We start from the raw sequence: 26,198 nt of genomic DNA, 5'->3' as shown, positions 1-26,198 counted from the left end.
TAAGTGTTGGTGGGAAGGAGTCAGCTAAGAGGGGCTGAGGCTGGCGGGAGAGAAGGTGCAGGCCGCCTGGGAAGGCCTCGTGTGGTGGGCGCTCACGCCCAGCTGGAGAAGTGGCCCATGGGCGGTGGAGCTCTGCCGGGGGTGCTGGTAGACTCTTCTCCACCAGCATGGGGTTTGGGGGTGCAGGGCCGAAGCCAGTTTGAGACGGTGGTTGCACAGGACGGGGGCTGAGCTGAGGGAATCCTGAGCTGGGCAGTGGCCGGGGCCTCTGAAATGGGTGGGGACGCATGCCTAGTGACCCTGGCAGCATGTCTGTGGGTCTCCGGCAGTGGGGCAGCGGACTCCCCAGGCGGGAAGGGAGTTTCGCCTCCCGCCCTGTGCTGGCCTGAGTATGTCTGTCACATAGTGAGGAACCAGGCTCTCTCTCACCCTGAAATGTAAGAGGAAGTATGGTCTCTGTTGATTGCTCACTTAATAAACTATCATTTCCAGGTTTAACCTGAGAAGTGACAAGACTTCGTTTCTCCTCTAATAACAGAGCAGTTTTGAAGCTTTGTAGCGTTTCATGAATAACTTTCTCGCTGGTGTTTCCTGGTGACCGTTTCAGTGGAAGACGAGGAGGAGACGATCGAGGAGGAGGAGGCGAACGAGGGGGCTGTGGATCACCAGGCCGAGCTGTCTGACCTAGTCAAGGAAGGTGGGCTGCGAGTAGCTTACTAAAGTGCTCAGCCGCACGTTCAGAACCCACGCGTGGTACCGAGTGCAGGGCGACCAGCCGCGCTGCCCGGGGTAGGAAGGGCGCCCGTTCCTGCCCCTCCGCTCCCCGGGGGCGACGGCCACGCTGGGTCCTGGGCTTGTCCTTCCCTTGGTTCTGTTCTCCCCCCACCCACGTGGGTCCTGAACGCAGCGCTTTGCTCGCCGTGTTGGAACTTTGTAGAAACAGGCTCATGCTGCAGGTTCACCCGCCTGCTCTTCTCGCTCAGTTCTGTCCCCAGGTTTCGTCCCCGTTGTTGTGTGAACTCGATTCATTCTTTCTCACTGCTGGACGGTGTCCTGGTGCCGGCCTGTCCCGGGCCATCAGTGTGCCACCGGGGTGAGCCGTGGCCCCTGCCTCCGTCCACGCGGACGCCGCGCACACAGCTCCCTCTCTTTCCTGTGCACACGGGCGTGGCGTCTGCTCAGAGCAGAGGCCCCGGTGGTCGTCCCGGGCTCCGCGGCTCAGGGCACTTGCTGTCCTGGTGACCAGCGAGGCGGGGCGCAGCGTTTCTCCATGGGTTTCCCGGGGCGGCGGGCCTTGCCTGTTGGGTTTTGAGTTTTTCTCTTTGTGTGTCCTGGGCACGAATTCCTTGTCAGCGATGTGTGTGGTAGTGACCTTTTCCCAGTTCACGGTGTGTCTTCATTCTCTTTGTGGTGCCTTTTGAGGAACAAGTGTTCTTAATTTCAGCGTAGTTGAAGAGAAAAAAACTTTGTAACCTCAAGATCAAAAGGCTGTTTTTCTGGACTGTCTGAAAGGTTTTGTTTTTGCTCTCGTGTTGCTGTCTTTAGTTCATCACACGTGGCTTTTGTCTGTGGTGTGAGGTAAGAGTGCAGCCCCTCTTCCCCGCACGGTGGACTGCTCATCTTCCCTCAGTGTGCTCGGCGCACCCTCCTCCAGGCGGCCACGTGTCCGGGGACCTTTGTTGTTCTGTTGATCGGTTTGTCCCGGTAGCACACCATCTCGATTGCTCTGGTTCCGTAGTCATTCTTGGGGTCTGGCTACGTAAGTCCTTCTGCCCAGTTGTTTTTTAGGGGAGTCCTGACAGTTGGGGGCCTATTTCAGATACATCTCCGAATCAGCTCATCAGGTTTCAGAGAAAAAACGGGATTTTAATTTGAAAGTGGTTGAATCAGTGGGTGTTTGGTCAGAACTGCGTCTTTATGAAGTTGAGCTTTTCCAGCCTATGGTCAGAGTGTCCTCTCCGTTTACTTAGGTCTTTGTTTTTATTTTTATTTTTTAATTGAGGTACAGTCAGCTTACAGTGCTATGCTAATTCCTGGTGGGCAGCACAGGGCTTCAGCTGTGCATGAATGCACATGCATTCATTCTCACATGCTTTCTCACCGTGAGCTGCTACGAGACGCTGAACAGATCTCCTCGTGCTGCGCAGTAGCACGTGTTTATCTGTGCTTGGCTCTTAAGTGGCTTCCACGAGTGTTACAGGGGTTCGTCTTTTTTGTTAGATCTATTTCTAGACGCGTTACCTTTTTTGAAGTTGTAGTAAATGGCATATGTTTAAGACTGCAGGTTTAATTTGTTGCTGGTACGTAGAAGTGCAGTTGATTGTCACGTGTTGCTCCGCTGAACTCTCGAGTTACTTCTGTGGACATAACCTCTTATCTCCAGAGAATGACAGTTTTTCCTTTGTGACCCTGGTCATTTTATGACTGTTCCTCGTGATAAAGTGTAGAAATAGAGGTGCCGATGGTGGACACCTTTGGCTTGTTCCTGAGCTGAGAGGGGCACTTACACCGGAAAGGCAGTAGACGGTGGTGGTCAGTCATGATGGCTCGGTTCAGATCCAGCGTTCCAGCTTGTCTATTCTCTTAGCCTTCCGCTGCCCCTTGTTTTGGGTTCGTGTGGCAGGAACGGCGGGTGGCCTTGACTGGCTGGGGCCCGCGTGCACATGGTGCTCCAGCTCTCTCCCCTCCCCGCAGGGCAGGAGTGGGGAGCAGCCCGGCTGGGTGGTCCCGGCTTGGGGCTTGCGAAGATGCTGCCGTCAGGAGGCTTGGCTTCCATTCCCCGTGGGTTCAACCCCCCAGCTGGCAGGCTGGCCGGCTGTTGGCAGGCAAGCCCAGTGCTCAGCTGTGTGAGTGTCCTGGTGACGGGGGTGGGGGTGCTGGGGGGTTTGGCACTTGGGGCCTGGTGTCCCCAGAGCAGGTGAGCTCTGCGAGGCAGCATCTCTTACAGCAGAACCTTGTCAGCTGCTCACTGTCGTTTCACACCATCTGGTGGTCTCCCGGGTTGGCCCTGGCCAGCGAGGGGACTGCACTGGCTGTGACCACCGGGAGGTGGCGGCGTTGGGCACTGCCTCGCCCCCATTGTCCACAGGGCGCCGCCCCCTCCCCCCCCCCGTCAGGCCCCCTCTTGCCCCTCACAAGCCTCTCAGCACTTCTGTGTAGGTGGTGTGCGTTTTTAAAAAGCTTAATTCCAGTTATTTAACTGTTTTATCTAAACAATTTTTTTTCCTGTTATATCTTCAAACTAGTTTATATGTGTGCGGGCTGTTGATTTCTGTGAGTTAAGTTGGTTCCAAGACACTTTACTGAATTATCTTATTTTCATAGCAGTTTTTCAGTTCTTTCTCATGCTTTTTCCCTACTTCAATAGCCACTGTGTGAGATTTCTCAGCGTCTCGTTATGAAAACATTCAGACGTGCAGAAAAGTCAAAGAACCTTCTGATGAACACCACATACTCTAGTTGCTTCTGCTTGGCTTTATCACGTACCTACCCAGTGTGGCGAGTGGTTTGAATCATGAGCAGAACAAGTCTGTGGATTGTTATTATCTTGAATAGTGCCTCTAACGTGGTTCTTTCGGGGTCCTTTCTGCGTAGCGTTTGTTATTTTGACCACATATTTTATTGACATATGACACACACGCAGAAAAGCTCACGCATCACAGGGGCACAGCTCACAGTGTTGTCGCCTTGCTGCGTGTAACACTGTGCGGAGCAGTGTTTGAACATGAACCTGGGCCCAGGTTTCTGATCGCTTCCCTGGACAGACTCACGGAAGTGGGAAACAGTGAGGTCAGAGGGCATGAACTTGAAAGCCTTTTAGCTTTTCCTACTGGTTTCCAAAAAGTTAAGCCTGTTTCTACCATCGCCTGCAGTGTTGAGGGTGTTTGACATTATATTTGTCCAAATTACGGTCTTTAAGAGGCTGCTGTTGCGACGGAGGACCGCCGTGTGCTGGCTTCTGGAGATGCTCAGCACACGGGCACTTTGCGAGCCCTCTGCAGTGTTTTGTGTGTGAAGCCTTTGTCCGTGGTGGATGGGCTTTAGCTTGGGGATTATCTGATCAGTTAGAGGGAGCCCTTTTCACAGAAAGTCTGACAGTCTTATTGTACCTTTTGAACTTTTTTTTTATTTGCTGTTTTGTGTATTTATGTATCATATTCAGCAGTTATTTCCATCAAATGTATTTTTAGACTTCCATTTATTAAAATATAGGTTTTACCGTATATTTATTAGGTTATTTTGGGGAATATTTGTTCTTTTATGAGTAGTTGTTGAATTTCTTCATTTAAAAAATTTTCGTCTTATTCTATAAAGAAAATACCTTATACCTTATATCAGTAGTGGACCATCATTATTAGTTTTAGGGAAAAAGAAATGTGCTTTTAGAAAATACATCCTTTTCCCAAGGAATTGTTTACAGCCAGGAAAAGGAACACACGTCTGACCCTTGAGGCGCGCGTGTGTGAGCTGCACGGGTCCACGTGGACGTGGGTGCTTCAGCGGTGAACTGCAGCCCCGCACAGCCCACGGCGGGCGGGACTGTGGGTGTGGAGGGACCCCGCGTGGTGGGGCTGTGAGGCATACAGAGTCTGTGCCCCTAAACCCCAAGCTGTCCACGGTCGGCTGTGTGTGGAGGGGCCCGTTCCTGATCGTGTTTTCTTCCCAGTCGGCACTGTTGGTGTAAAGTAACCGTTCTTCCTGCAAATCCTTTCCAGCTGAGTTGCCCTTAATTGACCTCATGAAGCTGTATGAAGGTGCCTTTCTGCCAAACCTCCAGTGGCCCCAGCCTAAACCTGACAGTGCGGAGACCAGTGAAGAAGAAGGTCTGTTTTAACATCTTTCAAGAGTTCAGCTTTAAAACAGAAGCCATAATACTTAGATGGAGGGTGCTTAAAACGGAGTTTAAAAACTACCTTCGTTTCTCTCAGTCTGGTGAAGGAAAAAGCTGAAAATGTATTGTATGTGCAATTTTCTATTGAACAGCTTTGTTGAGTTCTGTGCTTTTTACTTTTACTGATAAACTTGGCGGTTATCAGAGCACTTGGTCCAGTTGTGGACAGTGTGGACATACGTTTCCCCAGATTCACAAGAGTCATTGTCGATGGACTAGATGTTACGTATTTATTCAGGCTGTGCCCTGTTTATTCAACGCGCCTGTTTGAAGGGGTTCGTTTTACTTTATGAGACGTTCCAAGCAGGTACACAGGCTGCACCAGACAGGGCCTGCTTGCTCTTGTTTCCACTGCACTTGTTCTGGTCATCAGACTGGCCACCGGCGGGCAGGGCGCGGTGGGAGGGGCCCAGGAGAGTTGTGTGGGGAGGCCGGGGCTTTCAGGACCCCGCGCTGCGGCAGGGCTGGAGGAGGGCCGTCAACCCCTCACTTGCCTAGACTGGGAGGTGCTTCTCGTTCTTCCTTCCTTGGCGGTGGAGGGCAGTCACTAAAGCCTTCGATGGCCGCAGGCCTGTTGGTGATACTGGCTCCTGGCTGCTGCACAGGCCTTCTCCAGTTCTGCCTGAGGGCTTTCCCAGAGTGGTGCTACTTGCGATGGTTTCCTAACATAAAGAGTTGCTACCAGTTTATCTGGATGGCGTTGTAAGCTATACGAAGTAGGTTAAAAACAAAAGAATTACTGCTTAATTCTGTATGTGAAATATTTGAGTTCTGTCAACTTCCCTCCCCTCCCCTCCCATCAAGTGGACTCGTAACACCCTCACGGCCGTCTCGAATCCCACGAACCCCGGTTCTCTCTTGTTGGCAGAAGCGGAAGCCTGCTCAGGCGACCGGGAGAGCCGGAAGGGCGTGGTTCTCATCGACTCTTTGTTCATCATGGACCAGTTCAAAGCCGCTGAGAGAGTGAACGTTGGGAAGCCTCACACGAAGGACATCGCGGAAGTGACTGCTGTGGCTGAAGCCATCCTGCCCAAGGGCAGTGCCCGGATCAGCACCGCGGTGAGGCGCTGCACTTCACGTGAGGGTGGTGTCTCTGTGAGGCAGGGGAAGGCTTCCTGCTCCCAGAAAAGCTCTGTATCCCAGTTGCGGAAGTTGTCAGGAAGAACCCATGCGGCTTATCTTTCCTGTTACCCGTGAATGATTTTGCGGCTTTCCCGGGGGCCTGTCTGTCACGTGACTGGTCTGCGCTCACGGGGGGAAGCACGCTGCTGGCTGTTGTGGGGGGTGCTCACGGGGCCCGTCTGTCCATGCAGGCGAAGCTGAGCGCCCCGGCCCTGTTGTACGGCGCGCTCCGGGACTACCAGAAGATCGGCCTGGACTGGCTGGCCAAGCTCTACCGGAAGAATCTCAACGGCATCCTGGCTGACGATGCCGGGCTGGGCAAAACCGTGCAGATCATTGCTTTCTTTGCCCACCTTGCTTGTAACGAAGGTGAGAGCTTGTCATTTTTTGAACCATTTGTGTTTGCTGAGACCGGGCTGTAGGCTGTGAATCTGGCATGAGGGTGGGGAGCGGCTTTCTGTCTCTGCTCACTTGCCACGGCCAGGCCCCGAGAGCAAGGGCCCCCGCCACCTCCCCCGTGCAGTGACGCCTGCCCTTCTGTCTCTCCACTGGATCCCACCCGTGCGACCGTGTCTTTGCTGCTCAGGTCCCGTGGGCAGCGGCCTGGAGCCCTACGAGGGCTCGGCAGCTGAGCAGCAGCAGAGGGGTGGGCTGCCAGCTACCTGCCGGCTGCCTCCTCACCCCTTGGCTCTCAGGGCTCACGCGGTGTTCAGCCCCCACTCACTGCCCTCCGCTCGGCCTGTGGGTCGGGGTTGCCTGGTCCCCATCCTGCACCTGTGGTGCCTGTGTCTCTAGTGCAGAGGGAGCGTTGATAGCATTCTGTTCTGGACTCACGCTTCAGTCAGCTCCCGGAGACACACGGACATGCCACCTCCCTCTTCACCATTGGAGCTTTGGAAGTGAGGAGGGCCTGTCTGACTCCGGACGGAGTTGGCACCCTGAGTAGGTTGAATGGAAGCAAGTGAAATTCAGTAGCCTTGTGAGCTCCAGAAATGAAGAGGGGAGTTATTTGGTTCTGAAAACTTCTTTTGTCTGGCCGTTAGTTTTAATACGAATGGATCAACTTTGGTGCCTTGTTTTCTTGTATTAATATGTTTCTGCTTTTGAGCCAGTCCGACTGTTCAATGTAGTGCTTTAAAATGGGTTTTAATATATTTAGTTATCACAAGATGAAAAAAACCACCTTGCCTACTATTTTATTGTTCAAGTGAAAAAGTATTCATTACTATATTTATAATATTAAGAAATTGGAAGCAGCCTTCACCTCTAAAAACAGGACATTTTATTTCATTAATTGAATGAATGAGTGAGTCAGTTATTCATTCTTCATGACTTGCCTGGCACCTGCCCCCTTCCAGGCAGTGTTCTGGGCACTGAGGGTACTGCCATGACCAGAACACATGCCCCCTTGCAGGCCCACACCGGGCATGGTGAATCCGTGATGCGGACTCAGCCCGTAGGGAGTGGCGTGGCGGCTCTGAGCAGGCGCATCCAGGGTGGCCTGTCATGGAGTATGTGGGCCGAGGCCTGGACAGCCGTGGCCGCTGGCAGCAGGGTCTCAGGGAGAGGAGGCGGTGTGTGCGGAGGTGAACGGGTAGCCGCTGTGTCTGTGGGGCAGCTTGGTGGCAGGAGTACGAGGGCCAGGAGGGTTGTCGGCTGACTGGGGCGGGGGGCCTCGCCGGCTGCGGGGCCTGGCTCTTCCTCATGAGAGATCTGCTTGGTGCCGGCCTGAGGAGTCACTCGGTGGACTCCACCAGGGGCAGACCTGGAGGGCCCGCCGCCGGGCAGCTGACTGTTGGGACGGCAGGGCTGATGCGCTGGCTCTGAAGGACGAGGCCCGTGTGCCGCCTGCTCCACTTCCACACATGGATGCACCGCAGACACCACACCTGTGTGTCCCCTGGAACATGGCTTCTTGTCTGTCCCCCATCCCGTGCGGCCACTGTCCTCGGGTTCCTCATCGCTGTGTAACCGTCAAACCAGACTCCCTGGTGCTTCAGGCGTAGTGGGGCTCACTCCAGGAGACTTGTTTACACAGTGAAAGTCGCTCCCAAACTCAACTGTTTTCTTTTGCTATTTAAAGTTAAAGAAAAAAAGAGTAGTCTGCTGCAGTCCACCTCCTTCCATTCGCAGTGGTGACCGCTCAGGGTGCCTGCTGTGTGCCCTGCCTTGCTTCGCCCAAGTGTTAAACAGGCGCGTTCACAAACACACATATAGATGCTTTGTTCCTCTCCAGAAATGGGGCGGTGTGCTAAATTCTAGTGGGAAAGAACATCCTGCCTCTCACTGGGGAGAACCGGCACCTGGGGTTGGCCAGCATTTCCCTGCTCGTGAGGTGGTCCCTGTTTGTGACTTTATTTTCTGTTGGTACTCTTTCCTTCGTGAAGTTTCTGTCTGCTTGTCCATTTTGCTCTTGGGTGGTTCTCTTTGTTTATTGAAGTATAGTTGACTTTCTGTATTGTGTTAGTTTTAGGGGCAAAGCAAAGTGATTCCGTGTTATGTATATACACATTTTTATTTTCAGATTGTTTTCCGTTATGGGTTATTACGAGATGCTGGGTATAGTTCCCTGTGCTGGGCAGTAGGACCTTGCTGCTTGTCTGTTGTGTGTGCGCTAGTTGTAGCTGCCGATCCCAGACTCCTCATTTGTCCCCTCTTCCCTTTGGTAACCGCAAGTTTGTTTTTTGTGTCTATGAGCCTGTTTTGTATGTAGATCCATTTGTTTTACTTTTGAGGTTCCACATGTAAGTGATACCATATGGTGTTTGTCTTTGTCTGACTTTCTTCACTCAGTATAACGATCTCCAGATTCATCCAAGTTGCTGCGAATGGCAATGTTTTATTCTTTTTTTATGGCTGAGTAGTAGTCCAGTGTATAAATACACTGTGTCATCTGTATCCAGTCCTCTGTTGATGGGCATTTAAGTTGCTTCCATGTCTTGGATACTGTGAATAGTGCTGGCGTGAACACTGCGGTGTGTGTATCTTCTCAAAGCAGAGCTTTCTCTGCTGGGACTGGGATTGCTGGAATATATGGTAGTTCTGTTTTTAGTCTTATTAAGGAATCTCCATACTGTTTTCCGTAGTGACTACACCAAACTACATTCCTACCCACAGTGTAAGAGGGTTCCCTTTTCTCCACACCCTGTCCAGCACTTATTATTTATTGACTTTTTGGTGATGGCCATTCTGACTAGTGTGAGGTGATACCTCATTGTCGTTTTGATTTGCATTTTTCTGATAATTAGCGATACTGAGCATCTTTTACTTGCCTGTTGGCCATCTTCATGTCTTCTTTGGAGAGATGTCCGTTTAGGTCTTCTGCCCATTTTTTGATTGGATTGCTTTTTTGTTACTGAGTTGTGTGAGCAGTTTGTATATTTTGGATGTTAACCCCTTATTGATTACATTGTTTGCGAATATTTTCTTCTGTTTTGGGTGGCTATAATACAGCAGTTGAAATTTATGTGTGTATTAATCTAATAATTTTTTAAAAACCCTTATTTTTCTGAAGAATGAAACTGGAAGTGTCCTGGGACGGTCGGGTGAGTTGACTGGCGGCCGGGAACCGCGATGGGCCTGGGCGTTGGGCCAGTGCCCGTACGCAGTGGTGCGCCGTGGGCCATGCTGGCTGGGGGGCTCGGGCAGGTGCAGGGCCCAGGGCTCGTGGGTGGAGGGGACCTTCAGTCTGGGTGCTCTCCTCCCTTCTGAGCGTGGTTCGTGGTAGGTGAGTGGTCTTCCCCCTGCCTTCATTAGGGGTCACTGTGTTTTTGACTAGATACTCATTTTATTGAGAAGCGACCACTGAGCAGCTCTTTCGAGTGCAGCCGCAGGGGGTAGGTTGCTCTGGGGCTGCGTCATCGTGAGGCCCCAGGACGCCGGTGCCCCCGGCTGGATGCTGGCCGTGGGTGTGCGCCAGGCCCCCCGCACGTGCCTGCCAGCCCGGCAGGGTGCCGTGGCCCGGACTTGCCCGGGGGTCTCACTCAAAGAGGAAACGTCTGTGTCTTCTTTCCTTTGAAGGCAACTGGGGCCCTCACCTGGTGGTGGCGCGGAGCTGTAACATCCTCAAGTGGGAGCTCGAGCTGAAGCGCTGGTGTCCCGGGCTGAAGGCGCTCCTGTACGCGGGCAGCCGCGGGGAGCTCAGGGCCAAGAGACAGGTGTGTCATCCTCAGCTTGAAGCTCAGCTAGGCAGAGAGCCCGCTGAACTCCTGCGGAAGGCAGACGCAGAACGCCAGCGCGTGCCTGTTAGTGGAATCACCGTAGGTCGCTCCTCTGTGGGATTCCAGACCCTGCAGCTGTCCCTGGGCTTAGAGCCCCTCGAAGTCGAGGACACCTGGTGACCCAGTCATTGCCTGCAGGGAGGGCCCGGGCTGACGGCCTCCGTCCCTGCGGGGCCCGTATTCACTTCCCAGGGAGAGAGCGAGCGTCCCCCAGAACTGAGCGGTCTCTGGACGTCCTTTTAAACTGTAGACCTGCTGATCATCACAAGCAGAAGTGAGAGATTACGGCGCAACCATGTTCCGAATTATGAATCTGTGAAGTAATCCCCGTGGAAGTGCTCATTAGGAGTATTTGTGATGGACAGATTCTAGAGCAAATCTGGACTCTTTTCCCTGCCCAGTAGTTTGTAGTACTAGATTGTAGGTAGAAGTATGGCGCAGATCACAGTTTTTCACTGAAGAGATTTCTTTTATTAGACTGTATTGTGTTGAGTAGTGTTTACTGAAAAAGCACCTTGAGGTGTATTTTTTTTAACTATCTCTGGTTACTAATTTGCTTTTAAAAAGCTTATAATGCTGTCAGTTGCAACATCGATGTTCACACTTCCTGTCATTTTCTGAGTATGTTTTCCCCTCACTCAGATTTCATGCTGTGAAAGCTGGTGTGTACTTCAGGGTGCTGTGTGCTAATAACCCTTTTCCAAAACCAGTTGTTACTGCCCCCAGAACCGTTTCTTAATTTTCCAACACAGTGCTTTGGGCTCCAGGAGGGAAAGATGAGGGAGCATGTGCAGCTCCTGTGCGGGGAGAGCAGTCACTGAAGGGGCGGGGGGGGGTACCGTGGGGGCAGGGGCACCCAGCAGTGGAGACGCCCTGCGGTGGGAGCGGAGGGCGAGGCCTGTGTCCTGTGTCCTGTGCCGCAGGAGTGGAGCGAGCCCAACAGCTTCCACGTCTGCATCACGTCCTACAAGCAGTTCTTCAGGGGCCGCGCGGCCTTCTCTCGGCTGCGGTGGAGGTGCCTGGTGGTCGACGAGATGCAGCGCGTCAAGGGCCTGACCGAGCGGCACTGGGGCGCTGTGCTCGCCCTGCACAGGTCTGGCCACCCCACGCAGGCCCGGGTGGTGGTGTGGCCGGAAAGGCTCCCGGGGAGAAAGGGGGGTGGTGCAGACGCCCACAGCGCGGCCTGTCAGCTCCGGCCTCCCCCCTCCCCCCCGCCCGCCCACCTCTGTCATTGTCCGTTGGGTCAGAGTCACCATCCCTCGCCCGCGCGCCCTCCGAGCAGGTGGCTCTGCTCCGAGCAGGTGGCTCTGCCCCGGGCCGCTGCGTCCACGGGTTCCGACGCCGTCTCTGCTTGTGTTCAGTCAGCAGCGCCTGCTCCTCGTGGACGCGCCCCTGCACAACACCTTCCTGGAGCTGTGGACCATGGTGCACTTCCTCATCCCGGGCCTGTCCCGGCCCTACCTGCACCTGCCCCTGCGTGCGCCCAGCGAGGAGAACCAGGACTACTACCACAAGGTGGTCATCCGGCTGCACCGGGTACGCGCGGCCCCGAGGGGCACGGCTCCCGTGAGTGTGGGGCGCGGGGCCTCGTCCGCGGGAAGGAGACCACGGATAGCGTCCCTTTTTCAGGTGACACAGCCCTTTATTTTGAGGAGAACTAAGAGAGACGTGGAGAAGCAGCTGACCAAGAAGTATGAGCACGTTCTGAAGTGCCGCCTGTCCAGCCGGCAGAAGGCCTTGTACGAGGACGTCATCCTGCAGCCAGGGTGAGTGCGGGCGGCTAGCCCGGGCCGAGTGGAGCCTCCCGCCCCGCCCTCAGCTCAGGGTGGCTTGCAATGCTGGTTCAGAGTCACGCAGGAGACGCCATCTGCCTGGCAACCTGTCTGTTCAGAGCCTCACGTGGGATGTGGGGCTGAGGGCGCGGGAGGGGCAGGGTGGGTGGCCCCGCCGCGCTCCGTGCTCGCCAGTGTGGGACCCGAGACCGGCAGGCCCCCTCCCGTCCTCTCTGTGGTCCCCTCCGTGACCTGTTAGACTCTCCCCGTCGTGGTCTTTGTGTCCCCGAGTTCTGATAAGACAAACACACAAATGAGGGTAAAGCCTTGGAGACACTGACTACACTCGTCCTCGGTCATGATGCCCGTGCTGCCCCTCCTCGGGGGAGGCTGGAAAGTCACATGCAGTCTCACCACTTCTCCCGACTCATCCTCGTGGCCTGAGGGCCTCATCATTCTGTAGCGAGCCCCCGAGTTTCTGCAGCTGGGACTGACAGGCTGCTCACCGGCTGCCCTGTGCCCACCCCTTGTGGGGGCAACACGGAGGGCGATGGTGTGACGCGGGGGACCGAGGTTCAGGAGGTGCTGTGGTGATGGGCTCCCTCACTATGACGCATGGGCACAGCCCCATATAAAATGAGGGTAGACGCTGTGGCGCTGTGAGGGTTGTGTTGTTAAGGGCAAAATTGTCAGAACAGTGCTCACCATGCTTGCTTTGTAGGGTTATTTTTGGAAGATTTTAGGACAGGAAGTAAGTGTGCATTGTTACTCCCGCGGCTTCTCAGCCTGACCTTGATTAGCTGCTCTCACGGGCAACAGTCAGTGCGTCAATTAAGCCCAGAATAGGAGCTGTGACAGCCCCCACCCCTGACGGCATGCCCAGTGACGAAGCGTCCTTCCTGGGTGTCGGGGATGTTCCTTGTGCAGGAGCAGAAAGACCGTACTGTCGGTCAGATGCGTCAGCAGGTACTGACTCCAGTCCACGGGGAGTGCGCTCAGTGGGGAGGGTTGCAGCTCGTGCAGAGCAGGTCCCAGGCCAGCGCGTAAGGGGCTCCTGTGGAGTCAGGGCCCCCGGCTGTCCTTCACCAAGACAGCCCCGCGGCGTCCTCAGGATGCCTGCTCTGTCTCTCTCTGGTGGCGTGTTGTGGGAAGTTGGCCTGCACTTGGGGGTGACGGCCCCAGTCCCACTGTGAGTGGAGGGGCCTCTGGATCTGGGAGCTGCTGGTGCCCGCAGAGCTTAGGTGTTCTGTGGCTCGGCTCCTGGTGGAGCGGCAGGGAGAGCCTTCCCTCCGGGCCTGTCGAGTCAAGGCCCACTGCAGCTTCTGGTTCCCGACTCCCTAGGGGCTGCCAGCACGACTCGCTGCATGTTGATGCGAAGGTCTTGAGGTCCCGGGGGCGCTCTGAGCCTCTCTCCCGGTCAGCCCCTCCCCTTCCTCTGCACAGGGACCATGTCACACAATTCTAACGTCTTCACCCTCTTCTCAGCCCCGTTCATCTCCGCCCTCCTTCCCAGAGAGCCCTGCAGAGCTGCCCGCGTTTGCATCACCTCCTCCTGGTCTCCATCATCAGTCCGTTCCCCCCAGCAACCTCCATTCTCAGTTTCTGCATTTGTTGCTGGCGGCTGCTCCTGTGTCTCATACAGACATCTTTCGTCTTCGAGTGTCCCCCGCCCCCTTCCCTTCTGCTCTCCGCAGACAGACCCTCTGCTTCTCTGTCTCCACCCTGCTCAGCCCCGCGCTGCCCAGGGCTGCTCATGGAGCTCCATGCTCCACGGTCACCCGAGCTGACCGCGTCCTCCCGTGGCTGCTTGAGCAGTGCGGGTTCAGCACACGCAGCACTGCTCTCACTGTGACTTCCCCAGCGTGCTTGTCCTCCAGGCTCTTCTGTCTTGGGATGTTGGTGCTCCATCGGCCCGGCCTCTCGGTCACCTCCTCATCCCTCCCTCTCCCTCCATTCTACCCGGAGCTCCTGGGTTGGTGCCCTCTGCTTTCTGACGGCCCTCAGGGCGGCCCCCCCCTCCTCATCCCGGAGGTCTGCGCTGGAACCTGGCCGCGCACCCAGCTGCAGCTTGTCTGCTTCCTGCCCTGCCTTGTGGTCGCTCCCCGCACCTCGAGGGCCTTTCTTCTCCCGGGTCAGGTGACGTCACCTAGAGCTTTGCCCGATGCCGTTGCTAAGGTGGTCTTCCCCGCCGCCGGAGGGAGGCATGGACAGCAGCGCCCATGTCTGGCCCATGTTATTTCAGAGGGGTGTTGTGCAGGTCAGAGGGCACGTGGAGGTGAATTTAGACCTGAGTGTTCCAACAGAACTCACTTCCTAGCCGGGTCTGGGCTGAATGTGCCGGCTGTGATTCTGGAGTGGGGCAGGAGTAAGGCAGGAGCGGAGCGGTGCTTGTGTCTCTCCTGGTGCAGGACCCAAGAAGCACTGAAGAGCGGGCACTTCGTGGACGTGCTGAGCATCCTCCTGAGGCTGCAGCGGATCTGCAACCACCCCGGGCTGGTGGAGCCCCGGCTCCCGGAGTCCTCGTACACGGCAGGGCCGCTGCACTACCGCGCCGCCTCCCTGGTCCTGAAGGCGCGGGATGTGGACTTCTGGAAGGTAAAGAGGTTGCGGAGGGTGGGCTCTGCCTGCGGCTTGTTCAGCTGGGTCTGGGCCACCGTCTCCGTTGACTCTTGTCCTGTATTTTGAAATCACCTGATGCCGGGCAGCATCGAGTGGCACTTGTGACGTGCCTTCTGCTCCACCTAGAGCAGCTTTGGAATTGACCCTCAGGGACGAGCCCATAGTATGAATGCTGGGGGGGTGTTTCCTTGCATTGCTGCGGTCGTGAGAAACAGCAGAGCAGGTGGAGTGCAGCGGTTAGAGCTGCAGGCTGGGGCCTCACAGGCGCAGGTCTGAGGCCTGGGGGGGCGCCCCCTTCCTGTGTGCATGTGCGTGCGTGCACGTGTGCGCATGTACGTGTGCGCGCGCGCGCTGAGGGCCTGGAGTTCCCCTCGTGTCCCCGCCTCCTCACTGACTGGGGGCTCCAGGCTGAGCATTCCCTCCAGGGGGGTGGGTAGCGGTGCACGGCCCTTGCCGGGGGTGAGGTGGACGTTGGGGATGAGCCCTGTGCTGCCCCTGCACCCAGGAGCATGGCGCCCGCTGTTTGCTGTGTTTCACTCGTGTTCAGCAAACATACCGAGGGCCTGCAGGGTAGCCTCTGGGACAGCAGTGGATGAGACACGGAGAGTCCTGCTCCTCTGGGCTCTTGCTCTCCCTGTTTATCCATCACTTGTTACCATTTTCACGTGCGTGGAAAGTTTTCTGTTCAAGTGTTAGTAACTATCTCTAGGTTGTGGAGATGGGATATTTTTCAGCCAAAAAAATGTACTCGTATGTCTTTCTGTGTTTGAATTTGGGGGCGGTGAAAATCATGTTTACAAAAGTAAACTTTTTAAGGAAAGAGGTTGGGTCAGGTTGAGTGACCCTGAGCACAGTGTGCTGAGCTCCTGGGTCTCGGCGGGGCCGCGGCCTCGGGGGCTGTCCTGCCTGCTCGGGCTTCTGCGTAGGACTCGGGCCCCGTATCTTGCGTGAGGACTGAGTGTCCCCAGGGCTCTGGACACGCCACGTGTCACCCCCCCACACCTGCACCAGCATACTCGGGTCCCTCCCCAGCCCCTCAGGGAGGCCGGGCATCTCCCTCGGCTCAGACCAGGGTTTTCCAGCCCCCCACCACGGCCCCTGCTGAGGCCGGTCCGGCTGCCCGCCGCCTCTCCTTTCCCAGTGCCTCTCGGGATGACCAGGCGCCGCAGTCCCACTTAGCGACGGGGCCGAGTGCCTCGAGGAGGCGGCCGCCGGGGACCTCGCCGCCTGGCGTGGGGCCCACCTTGACTCTTAGGCGTTTCTTCTACTGCCTCACGGAGCACGATTGTTCTCTTTTTCTCCGTAGGAAGCCGACCTTTCTATATTTGATCTCGTTGGTTTAGAAAATAAAATGACTCGCCACGAGGCAGAACTGCTGAGTAAGAAAAAGGTGTCACGGAAACTCTTTGAGGAGCTGTTCGCCGCGCCACCCCCGCCGGGCAGGCCGGCGGCCGTCAGGCTGAAGCCCAGCAGGTGTGTGGTGGAGCGCGTCCCTCCGCTCACCGGCGGCTCTGGCTGTGAACCGGCCCCTGGGGGCTCTGGGTGACATCCCGCCTCGCCCTGCTGAAAGGGGCCCGGAGCCCCTTGGGGGGACTGGGCGCCGGCTATGAGTTCACACAGGACCTGGGGCTGCGGCTTGTGCAGAGTGTGGTGGCTGACCTAGCTGCTGCTCCTGGGAAGTGCCCAGCACCCTGGATTTCTGGGGTGAAGGGTGCATGAGGGCTGGGCAGCTGGCTGCTCCCCGCTATCAGCTCTGGGCTGTGTTGGGCTGTAGGAGGGCCCTGCGTGGGGAGCAGGTCATGCATGGGGGTCAGGTGCGTCTGGTCGGATGTGCCGTGTGCTGGCAGCTGCGTGGCCAGCGTCCAACAGCAAGGGCAGCGGGTGCGCTGTGGGAATGGGTGGCGCTGGGGCCCTGAGGGCTGGCAGAGGGCTCTCCCCGAGACTGCAGCATCAGGGACATCCAAGAGACAACAGGAACAGTCATTTGCAGGTGGCATGAGACTGGGAGGAGCAGAGCAGGTTAGATGGTGGAGCTAAAACACGAATGGTTCAGAACAGGCTGGATTCATCGAGTGGGAGGTATGCAAAATTCCGTGCTCCATTTTAAAAGAAGAACAGAGGAAGTAGGTATTTTAGAGGGAAGAGGGGTCAGCTCTGCAAATTGCAGATCGTTCTTGTTGCCTCTTCTCTGTGAGACTTGGAGCTGACCACCCTGGCCTCAGCTGCCTGGCCCACGCTCGTGGGAGCCTGTAGCCCTCGGTTACATGAGGAGCCAGGGCAAGCGAGCTGCGGTCCTCTCCGGGCTGGCCCAGCCTTGTTTAGTGGCTTCCTGCTGGCTGCCTCTACCTGTGTGTTGCACAGGGTTTTGAAAACGGTTCACTTGCCATCGAGGTTTTCCAGGTGAAAGACGTGAGAGGAGCGTGTTGCCCTCTGGTAGAGCCAGGCAGGCGCCTGTGCCGTCTCTGCTGCTTCTGTCCTCACCTGTGCCACCGCGTTTGTGCTCTCACTTGGAAGAGTAGCATCGTGGAACGTGTGTGTTAAGTGTAGTTTTCCTCGTCCATGTTGATGGGAACTTAAAACATTAAAATCCCGTTCCCTCCTCCGTCGCCCGGGCGTTGGGGTGGGTGTGTGGCTTTCGGGTGCTCAGTGCCTCCTCCCTGGGTCCCAGGGGGTCTACTGCTGCTTCGCACAGCATTTAGAGGTCCCCCCGCCCCCTTAAACTGTGAACGGGAGTGGGCAGCCCCGCTGCGGCACCCCCACGTGCCGCTGCGTCTCAGCAGCGCTCGTCTCCCGCCTGCCCGCTGGGCGTCTAGGTTGTTTCAGCCTGTGCAGTACGGTCAGAAGCCCGAGGGGCGCACCGTGGCCTTCCCCAGCGCACACCCGCCCCGGACAGCTGCTGCCGCGGCCACCGCACCACAGGGCCACGTGCGAGGCCGGCCACCCATCGCCACGTTCTCTGCAAACCCCGATGCAAAAGGTATGCCTGTAGGGGGCGTGCTCGGTGTCACAGGGCTCATGTGGAAGACGCTCCTCTCACGTTCCCTGACCCCATGGGAGCGTGTGACTGCTGCAGTGACAGGAGTGGGGCCATCCACCCTGGCTCTGCCCAGGAGACCACGTGCAGGTCTCACGCGAGGTTCAGGCTCTCTACGTCTCTGAGCTGATCCGCCCAAACCAGACCCGCTCCCCGGGGAGACGCCGCGGACATGCCGGCGAAGGCATCCCTTGGCAGGAGCGTTCTCTCGCCTAGGGACACGTGGCGGGCGATATGGAACTTCTGAGGGAGCCTGCTCTGTGTTGTGCTGCCGCTTCAGCATCACCTGAGTGTCCCTGCTGAGGGGGGCAGGGCTGGGTGGCAGAACAGGCAACAGTAACAGTGTTGTGACCGTCAGCGGGGTCCTCCGTGTCACATCCACTGCGCTTACTTTCTTGGGATCTGTGTGACCCTCCAGCGCTCCTCCTGCGGCTGGGGGTGTGGGCGCCACCTCTCGGGGTGGTTAGGATGGGGTCTGACGACACGCGGGAGGGGTGACTTCACTCCAGTGACTCCAGAAATGTACCCCGTGGCGGCCTTGCGACCTCCGAGTGCAAATAGCTAACGACGATGAAACACCGGATTTCTGACTCTGTAGACCACCCCGCCCCCGTTTTAGAGAGGGCGCCTCACTTGAGAGGCAGTGTGTGATGTTTATTTACTTCTTTAAAATGCGGGTTTAAAGCTGCGTTTTACTGAGAACTGCTAACGGCTTTGCACCAACGAACTTATCGATTGCAGCGGCAGCAGCCCCGTTGCAGACCTCTCAGGCCCCCGCTGGTGCGCCGAGACTCCCGCCCGCCGCGACCTGCAGCACCGCGCCTGGCCCGGCCCACCCTGCGAAGCTGCGGGCGCAGACTGCTGCCCAGGCCTCCGCCCCCGGCCCGCCCCCGCCCCCGCCCCAGCCCCCTTCGCTGGCGGCCGGGCAGAGTGCCCTGCCGCAGGGGCTGGTGCTCACCTCGCAGGCCCAGGCGCGCCTGCCCAGTAAGTGGCCTCGCCTCTCCGGGTTCTGCCGCCTCTCTGCACGAGGACGCTGGGCTGTGATGAGGGCGTGCGAAGGGCCTTGTGTCCGCTCCCTTTGTCTCCCAGCCCCGGGTCCCGTGCCGCCTTCCGCCACGCTGTCCTTTCTGCCCTCAGCCTGCAGAGGGAGGGCCGGCCTCCGGGGTCTTGTCCTCTCTCTGTCCTTTCTCCTGGCCCCCGCCGTCAGCTCCACCGCCCTCCCGAGCTCCGAGCGAGGGTTTGTCAGTAAGAAAGCAGTGTGAGCTCTTTTCAGTCTCTCACTTGCTACCAAACTTAAACCTGGCATGAATTACTGCTCAAGCGAGATGTTTTGTAGTAAGTTGCTGATAGAACATCACAACCTTATCAAATGCTTCTTAATAGCACTTTTTGTTGTGACCAGGGTGACAAGCTCCTTCCAAATCTTGTACATGCTCCTGTGTGCTCTGCTGTAGGAAGTGTCCTCACTGACACTGCCAGGGCTGCCCTGTTTCTCAGGTGCCACCGAAGCACTTAATTTGTCGGCATAACAAGTTGTGCTGAGAGCTTCCTGGGAAGATGGGAGAGAGAGATGGTGTCCCGAGGAGGCCCTGAGTTCCAGCGAGTTTCCTCTCGTGACAAGGCTCTCTCTTCCATCGCCAGCCAGTGAAGAGTCCCTGCCCTGGTTCACTGCCCGAGGCAGGAGCGCCCTTGCATGTGTCTGGTTTTATCTGCCGGGATCGGAGTGCCATGGGCGGTGCCACTGGAGCTGTGCTGAGCGGGGCACGAGGGGCCGGGCTGCCTTCCTCTCGCTGCCTCCACCTCTCTGGACTGGGCGGGGCTCAGGGCAGGTTCAGGTTTCCGTGCACAGATCTCTGCGTCTCCTTTTCCCGTTTTCCCTTCCTTGTTTACAGTTTCTGTGGGCAAAATAGATGTGTTTCTAGTCTTTTGCTAACTGTTCTGTTCATTGTATCACTAATAACTCTGGCATGAATTTTCATGGGTGCAACGTGTAGACTCGAATATCAACCATTGGGTAGAAAAAAACTTCAAACCTGTTATTCGGTTACATCCTAAAGGTAGTACCTTTTTGAGTGAGGTGCATATGACTCCATCTGAGTTATGCTTTCAAAAAAAACCTCCTAAGCAATGTTAAGTCACGTTTTTTCATGGTAAATGTAATAGATTGAATCCTACAGTCTAGTTAAAATCAGTGTGAAAAATGTATCTTAAAGTGTGATGTATTTATGTACTTTTAACATACATTTCCAGATTTTGAAAACGTTATGGGTGTAGTTGAAGCTATTTACTCTTTTATCTGTAGCGACGTAATCTTGTTTATCTCTGAGCTGAACTGGGCATATACTTTTTCACATTTTGAAAGTTCTGTGAAGTTAAGAGGTTGATATGAGAGGTTCAAAGTGTATTACCAGTACATTTCTGCTGTGTTCCGTATTTGCGACTTTCTTACTGTTTGGAAAGAAAAGCGAAATGTTCCTTAATAGTTTGGTTAATTATATTAATATTTGATCATCTAAGATCTCTACCAGTTATGGTTAAGTCAGTTGACTGTTAAGATCTGATGTTAATTTTAATTATTTTCTCTCTTCCGTTGAAGTAATTATTTTCTGCAAGTGTTAAAAAGCGGTACCTAACAGATGCTTCTGTGACACTTCAGTGCAGTGCAGATAGCCATTCTGCACCACGAGTGACCGTCAGTGCAGCAGTCGTGAACTTTTCCCACAAGTTTTAATTCCTTTCCCTCTGCGTTTCTGCAGGTGGGGAGGTCGTCAAAATAGCCCAGCTGGCGTCCCTCGCGGGCCCGCCGAGCCGAGTGGCCCAGCCGGAGACGCCGGTGACGCTGCAGTTCCAGGGGAACAAGTTCACCCTGTCCCACAGCCAGCTCCGGCAGCTCACGGCTGGCCAGCCCCTGCAGCTCCAAGGTGAGAGCCCGCTGCCTGCGGTGGCCCGCCAGGACGTTAGCCAGGGTATCCCGGCCGGCCGACGCCCCCCGCGGCTGTGACTTGGGCCCCTCTAGAGTGCAGGTGCTTTGCCTGTAAGTGCCTTCATGAGTCTCACCTTGTAGGTGTCTGGAGGACCAGTGAGATGACATGTGAGTCGCCTGGTGGCCTGGTACTTGATACATGTTAAATAGAGGGTACTCGTTTTTTTAAATAAAATCTGCCCTTTGAAAAAAGTTTCCTGTTTTCAAAATCAGACTAGAAATGCTTGTTCCTTTTCAATTTTATTGTGAGGTAGGTTGTCCTAAAAATGCCAAAGGGCAGCGGTTTATGCAGGAGAAGTTGTTTTCTTTTACATACAGATTTTATTTTATTACTAAAAATTTTTTTTTTAATGGACTGGGAATTGAACCCAGGACCTGTTGCGTGCTGAGCACGTGCTCTGCCATTGAACTGTATCCCTGCACCCCAGGTACAGATTTTAAAACTGTAACTCGCAGACCAAAGCGAGCCTCCAGGCCCTTGGCTGAGAGCGCGTGTTCACGTAGTAACTGCTGCTTGGGGGAAACGGGATGCGGTTTGGGTGGAATGTTACGTTAGTCGCAGGGGAAGGCCGCAGCAGGTCCGTCACTTCAGTTCCTCGCAGCTGGAGCTTAGGGTCCGCAGGTGGGGTCCAAGCAGTTGGCCCCGACGTGTCGTTCGAGGCTGTTGCCTGGCAGACGCTTCCGTTGTCAGCCAGGCCTGGGGTGTGCCACGCAGACACTGGAGAGACACACGGTGTTAGTGGAGTGGAGGCCCCCAGGAAACCTACAGCCAAGAAATGGTTTAGTTTGGTTTAATTCTATATTTCTCCAGTTTTTTGACCACAGAGAAAATTTCTGGTGGACTCTAGTTTTTGGGGAGTACATCTCCACACTAGAAGATGTTGGAAAGACTTAATCCCACAAAGGGTTGAAAAAAACGAGTGTTTAGATGTTTCTTCATTCAGCCTGATCTGCTGGCAGGCACCATCGCTTGATGTGGGAGCTGGGGCTGTACCCCTGTGACGGCTCAGGGCTTCGCGCAGCTGTGACGGGCCCTCAGCGGGCACCTGCTGCGTTACCTGGGATCAGGAACTGCAAGGAGAGGATGAGCTTTTTTTGACATTAAGCAAAATGACTGTGTTCCTTGTTTTCATTTGTTGTGAATGGGATGTTTCCCGTTTTCTCCAAGTGACTGGACTTTGCATCGCCTTGCCTTGTCAGAGTAAACTTGATCTTGGATTTTCGGTTTGTTGCCGGGTTTCTGTGCGTTGGGAGTGAGCGTGGCCCGTGGGCCAGAGGCACACGCAGCTCGCGGCTGAGCCTGGGTGTGTGTGATTGCAGGCAGCGTCCTTCAGATCGTGTCCGCGCCCGGGCAGTCCTACCTGCGACCTCCAGGCCCCGTGGTGATGCAGACCGTGCCCCCGGCGGGGGCCCTGAGCGCCCTGGGAAGCAAGCCCCCTGCCGGCGGCCCCGGCCCCGGCCCTGCGCCCGTGACCCCACCAGGTAGGGTGTGTGAGCAGGATGGAGACTGGGCTTTGAAACTTCGTTCTGCCGTTCTTTGCTTCTGAGGGAGCTGGAAGGTGTTTATGATTTCTGAGCGTGGCGCCTCAGAGCCTGGTTCTGCGGCAGCCGGTTCAGCGGGGTTTGTCTTCTTTGTTTTTTGTCCGCAAAGGTATTGGCTGAATAGAACCAGTCTCCACTCACCTTAGGTTTTTATTTTTTGGTTTTGCTCAAACAAGAGACTTGGAATCATGAGAAAATTTGCTTGTTAATGTTACAAACACACTCAGCGACCGTGCTGGGATCTCCCCTGGGGTGGTCACGGACCCTTTCCCTTCTGCAGTGTGTGCTGTGACCCGCGGACACACCCGTTCTCGCGTTCCTGCGCAGGGTCCCTGCGTGGGGCCCTGGGCAGGCACTTGGAGGGAGTGGCTGTGTAGAAGCAGCGGGGACCTCTCCCAACCCGAATCCCTCGTCACTGCTCAGCCCCAGTCCCAGGGGCATCTGCGGTGCAGCTGGGGTGGTGTCCCTGCACCCCCTCCCCGTTGGGCCCTGTTAGCGTCACCTGGTGGCAGCTCTGCTTCCAATTAGCTTAGTTGTTCGGGTTTTCGCACCCCCCCCACCCCGCCACCAGCTGCTAGCCGCCCTCCCTAGAGGGCCCTATGCACCCTAGCCCGGAGCCAGTCCAGCCACTGGGTTCTAGTTGCCTCATCCCTTCCCCGCTCCTGCCCTGAAGCAGCCCCTTTTCAGGCCTCAGACCCTCTCTCATAGCCCCTTGTGTCCTGTCTCTGTCGGGACATGCAGCATAACGTGGCCAATGGGACTCCTCTGTCCTGGTCTGCAGGGCAGTGCTGGCTCCCTGCCTCGGGCAGACCGGGTTGATGCCGCTGAGATGCTGAGGGAAGCGGGTGCCAGGGCCACGAGGGCATGATGGCAGGGAGCCCTGCGGGTTTGAGGTGCGTGCTGGGCACTCGCCACAGAAGAGGGACAGACCACGGTGCACAGCTCACACCGTGGCTGGAGAGCAGGCTTCCTCACTGGTGGTTCTGGGGTTTCACAGCCAGCTGGGTGCTCCAGGTGGAGGAAGAGGGTCTGTCTGGAGAGCATGTCAGTAGCTTTGTTTTCCAACCCCTGGTTTTTGCATTTGTAGTGGGTGTGCCTGGTCGAGTGGCAGTCAACCCCCTGGCTGCAGGAGAACCTGGAGGGGCCTCCAAACCAGCCTCTCCCATCGGAGGGCCGACCCAGGTACGGTGCAGCACTCACGCCCCAGCGCCACGCGGCCCCGGCGGCCACACCTTCCCCACGGAAGTTGGTTTTCAGAAGCTGCTTGTTACAGTGGCTGGCTGTGGTATTTAACTGCTTCCATGCGGCTTCATCAGTATCAAAATACGTTGTCTCTCCGAGTTCTAGAATTTTGATCTTACGAACGCATTTCTTAATAGAAGAAATGAATTTGGGCTTTAGGAATGCAGACCTTCCCCTCCCCATGTTTTTGTGTTCTTTTGCCCGTCTTCCAGGCGTTAGAGATGTTCACTGTGTCTCAGGAAATGCTTTTCACGTATTTCTTCCTTTCCTGTCACTGCTTCCTGTGGAGCCAGGCCCCGCGTGTCTGTGTGTGCGGGGCCCTCAGGGCTTGCTGAGGCCAAGTAAGCCTCGTGTCTCAGTAACCACTCTCATCGCTGTTTTCCATAAAGGAGGACAAGACCAGACTTTTGAAAGAACGGCTGGACCAGATTTACTTTGTCAACGAGCGGCGCTGCTCCCGCGCCCCCGTCTACGGCAGGGATGTGATGGGGATCTGCTCCCTGGCCGGCCGAGCGCCGGGGCCTTGGCTCGGGGCGTCCGGTGGCAGTTGCGGGAAGGGGGCTGGGCCTGCGAGCCGTCACACGTGGCCCTTGAGAAGCCGGAGGGACCTGATTTTGACGCTGACCCAGCGTCAGGAGACCCTCCAGGACGTCATCGACAGGTAGGGCGGCCTGTGTGTGAGGCTGTGTTGTGAGTGTTCTTGCTTGCTCGCCGTGTCTCACCCCCGCAGCTCCCGTCGTCGTTCTGTGGACGTCCCTCTTACTCCTGTTTCTCCAGAGCTGTCCCTTGGAAGTCTGTTTGGGGTCCCTTTTGGGGTCTTCAGCTTTGGCATCAGGTGGTCTCTCCGCTCCCCAGGAGGCCTCCGCGCCCACCCCGGGGGCTGAGTCCTTGCCCCGCAGGCGTGGGCCTGGGGGGTGGGGTCGGGACGGTCGCGGGCCGCCTGTGGGCAGAGCACATTCCCGCTAACTCGGGGTCGGGGGCCATACCGCTGTGCTGCTGGCCGCTTTCTCCATTATGCCCTTTTAAAAAAATGTGATTAAAAAGCCACACAAATGATTTAACGTTGCCTGATGAGAAAATGTGTTTAAGAGCTGAGCTCAAACAGGCTTTAAGAGAGAAGACTGAAGTCCAGAGGCGGCTGCGGCCCCGCGGCCACACCAGGCGCTGCTCCAAGCCCGCGTCCTTACGTGGGGCGTTGGCCCTGCTCTCGCCTGATTGCCGGGTTCAGCCTGAGAGTGTTTTCTCTCCCTCTTCTGTTCTGTCTGTGCTGCTGAGCGGCGGTTCCCGTCTTACTCGTTTACAGCGGGGAACCGAGCAGTGCTGTGCCCTGGCTCCGCTCTCGGGGTGTGTCTGCTTTAGGTCCCTCAGATCAGGGTTGGAGAAATGGGAAAGAGAAAAGTGGGGTGGTTCTCCTGCTGTGAGTGAGCCGGCCCCTAACCCACAGCTCCGCCCTCCGCCTTCTGCGTCTGGGGTTGGTGACCTCTTGTCTCTGCTCTCTTCTTTCCTTCTCCTTCCTCTGACGTTGCAGGTAACTTTCTAAAACAGAGACACTTCTTAGGGCAGTTACAGGTCCACAGTAGAACTGAGGGGAAGGTGCAGAGATTCCCTGTGCCCCCGCAGCCCCCAGGGTAGTGCCTCTGCTACAGCTGATGGACCTACGCTCGCGCATCAGTACCCGGAGCTTACATGCAGGTTCACGTGTGTCAGTGCCCCCTGACGTGTGTCCACCGTCACAGTCGCACTGAGCGGTTCCACTGCCCTAAAACGCCGGCTGCGCACCCACTGCTCCTCCCGCCCCACCAAACCCTGGCAGCCACCGAGCTTTCCATGGCGTGCACCGTTCTGCCTTTCCCAGAATGTCACTCAGTTGGAGTTACGCAGTAGGCAGCCTTTTCAGATGGGCTGCTTTCGCTCAGTGATGTGCATTTGAGGTTCCTCCATGTCCTCGTGGTCTGACAGCTCCTCCCTTCAGTGCAGAGTGACATTTTCTCATCCGCATGCACCTCCACGTGCTTTTCCATTCACTTACTGCAGGACACAATCCCTGCTTGGATTTGTGTGTGGACGTAGTTCTTAACTCATTTGGATGAGTCCCAAGGAGCGTGATTGCTAGCTCATACGGGGAAAGGGTGTTCAGTTGTGTTAGAAATGGCCGTCCTGCACGCCCACCAGCGAGCGGTGAGTGAGCTCCTGCCGCTCCGCGTCCTTGCCAGCAGCCAGTGTCGTCGGTGTCGGTTTGGCCGTTTTGAGGGGTGTGTGCTGTGTCTTGCGGCTTTAGCTGGCGTCCCCCGACGTCACACGTGTTGGGCTTCATTTCATACACTTACCTGCCGTCTGGTAACACGTGCTAAGGCCTGGGTCCACCTTTAAGACAAGTTGCTTGTCTCCCGATGGCTGCGTGTCAGGGATTCTCTGTATCCTTTGGGTCACGGTCCTTCAGCAAGTGTGTCTTTTGCAGGTATTTCCTGCTAGTCTGCAGCCTTCCTTTTCACTCTCTGGACGTCGTCTTTACAGAGCAAGTGTTTTAAATCTTGAGCTGATTAATTCTTCCACGGATTGTGCCTCTGATGCTGCATCTAAGGTGTCACTGCCAAGCCCAAGGTCACCTAGATTTTCTCCTGTGTGATCTGCTAGGGGTTTTTATTGTTTTGCATTTTACATATAGACCTGTGATCTATTTTGAGTAAATTTTTCAAATTTTACTTTTTATTTTTATTTTTGGGGCAGGTAATTAGGTTTATTTATTTTTGATGGAGGGACTGGGGATTGAACC

General features: G+C 56.0%; 1 protein-coding gene across 19 annotated transcripts in view; it reads left to right on the top strand.

Moving 5' to 3' along the window:
- Positions 1–26,198, top strand: part of EP400 (E1A binding protein p400) — a 98,472-nt gene that overhangs the window by 37,498 nt on the left and 34,776 nt on the right. For 16 of the 19 annotated variants that reach the window (XM_074356408.1, XM_074356406.1, XM_074356405.1 and 13 more), the window contains 16 exons: positions 608–697; positions 4,716–4,823; positions 5,760–5,950; positions 6,205–6,382; positions 10,034–10,170; positions 11,157–11,326; positions 11,595–11,769; positions 11,863–11,999; positions 14,414–14,600; positions 15,931–16,097; positions 17,438–17,601; positions 18,400–18,642; positions 20,415–20,579; positions 21,962–22,123; positions 23,271–23,365; positions 23,815–24,086. In XM_074356408.1, coding sequence (XP_074212509.1) covers positions 608–697; positions 4,716–4,823; positions 5,760–5,950; positions 6,205–6,382; positions 10,034–10,170; positions 11,157–11,326; positions 11,595–11,769; positions 11,863–11,999; positions 14,414–14,600; positions 15,931–16,097; positions 17,438–17,601; positions 18,400–18,642; positions 20,415–20,579; positions 21,962–22,123; positions 23,271–23,365; positions 23,815–24,086 — 2,641 coding nt within the window. The remainder of the gene's footprint in view (positions 1–607; positions 698–4,715; positions 4,824–5,759; positions 5,951–6,204; positions 6,383–10,033; positions 10,171–11,156; positions 11,327–11,594; positions 11,770–11,862; positions 12,000–14,413; positions 14,601–15,930; positions 16,098–17,437; positions 17,602–18,399; positions 18,643–20,414; positions 20,580–21,961; positions 22,124–23,270; positions 23,366–23,814; positions 24,087–26,198) is intronic. The other 3 variants (XM_074356411.1, XM_074356409.1, XM_074356399.1) reach the window with 2 other exon arrangements.

This window comes from Camelus bactrianus, chromosome 32, assembly GCF_048773025.1.
Source record: "Camelus bactrianus isolate YW-2024 breed Bactrian camel chromosome 32, ASM4877302v1, whole genome shotgun sequence".
NCBI lineage: Eukaryota > Metazoa > Chordata > Mammalia > Artiodactyla > Camelidae > Camelus > Camelus bactrianus.
Note: the sequence above shows the minus strand (reverse complement) of the source record. Positions and strands in the feature narration are given on the sequence as shown.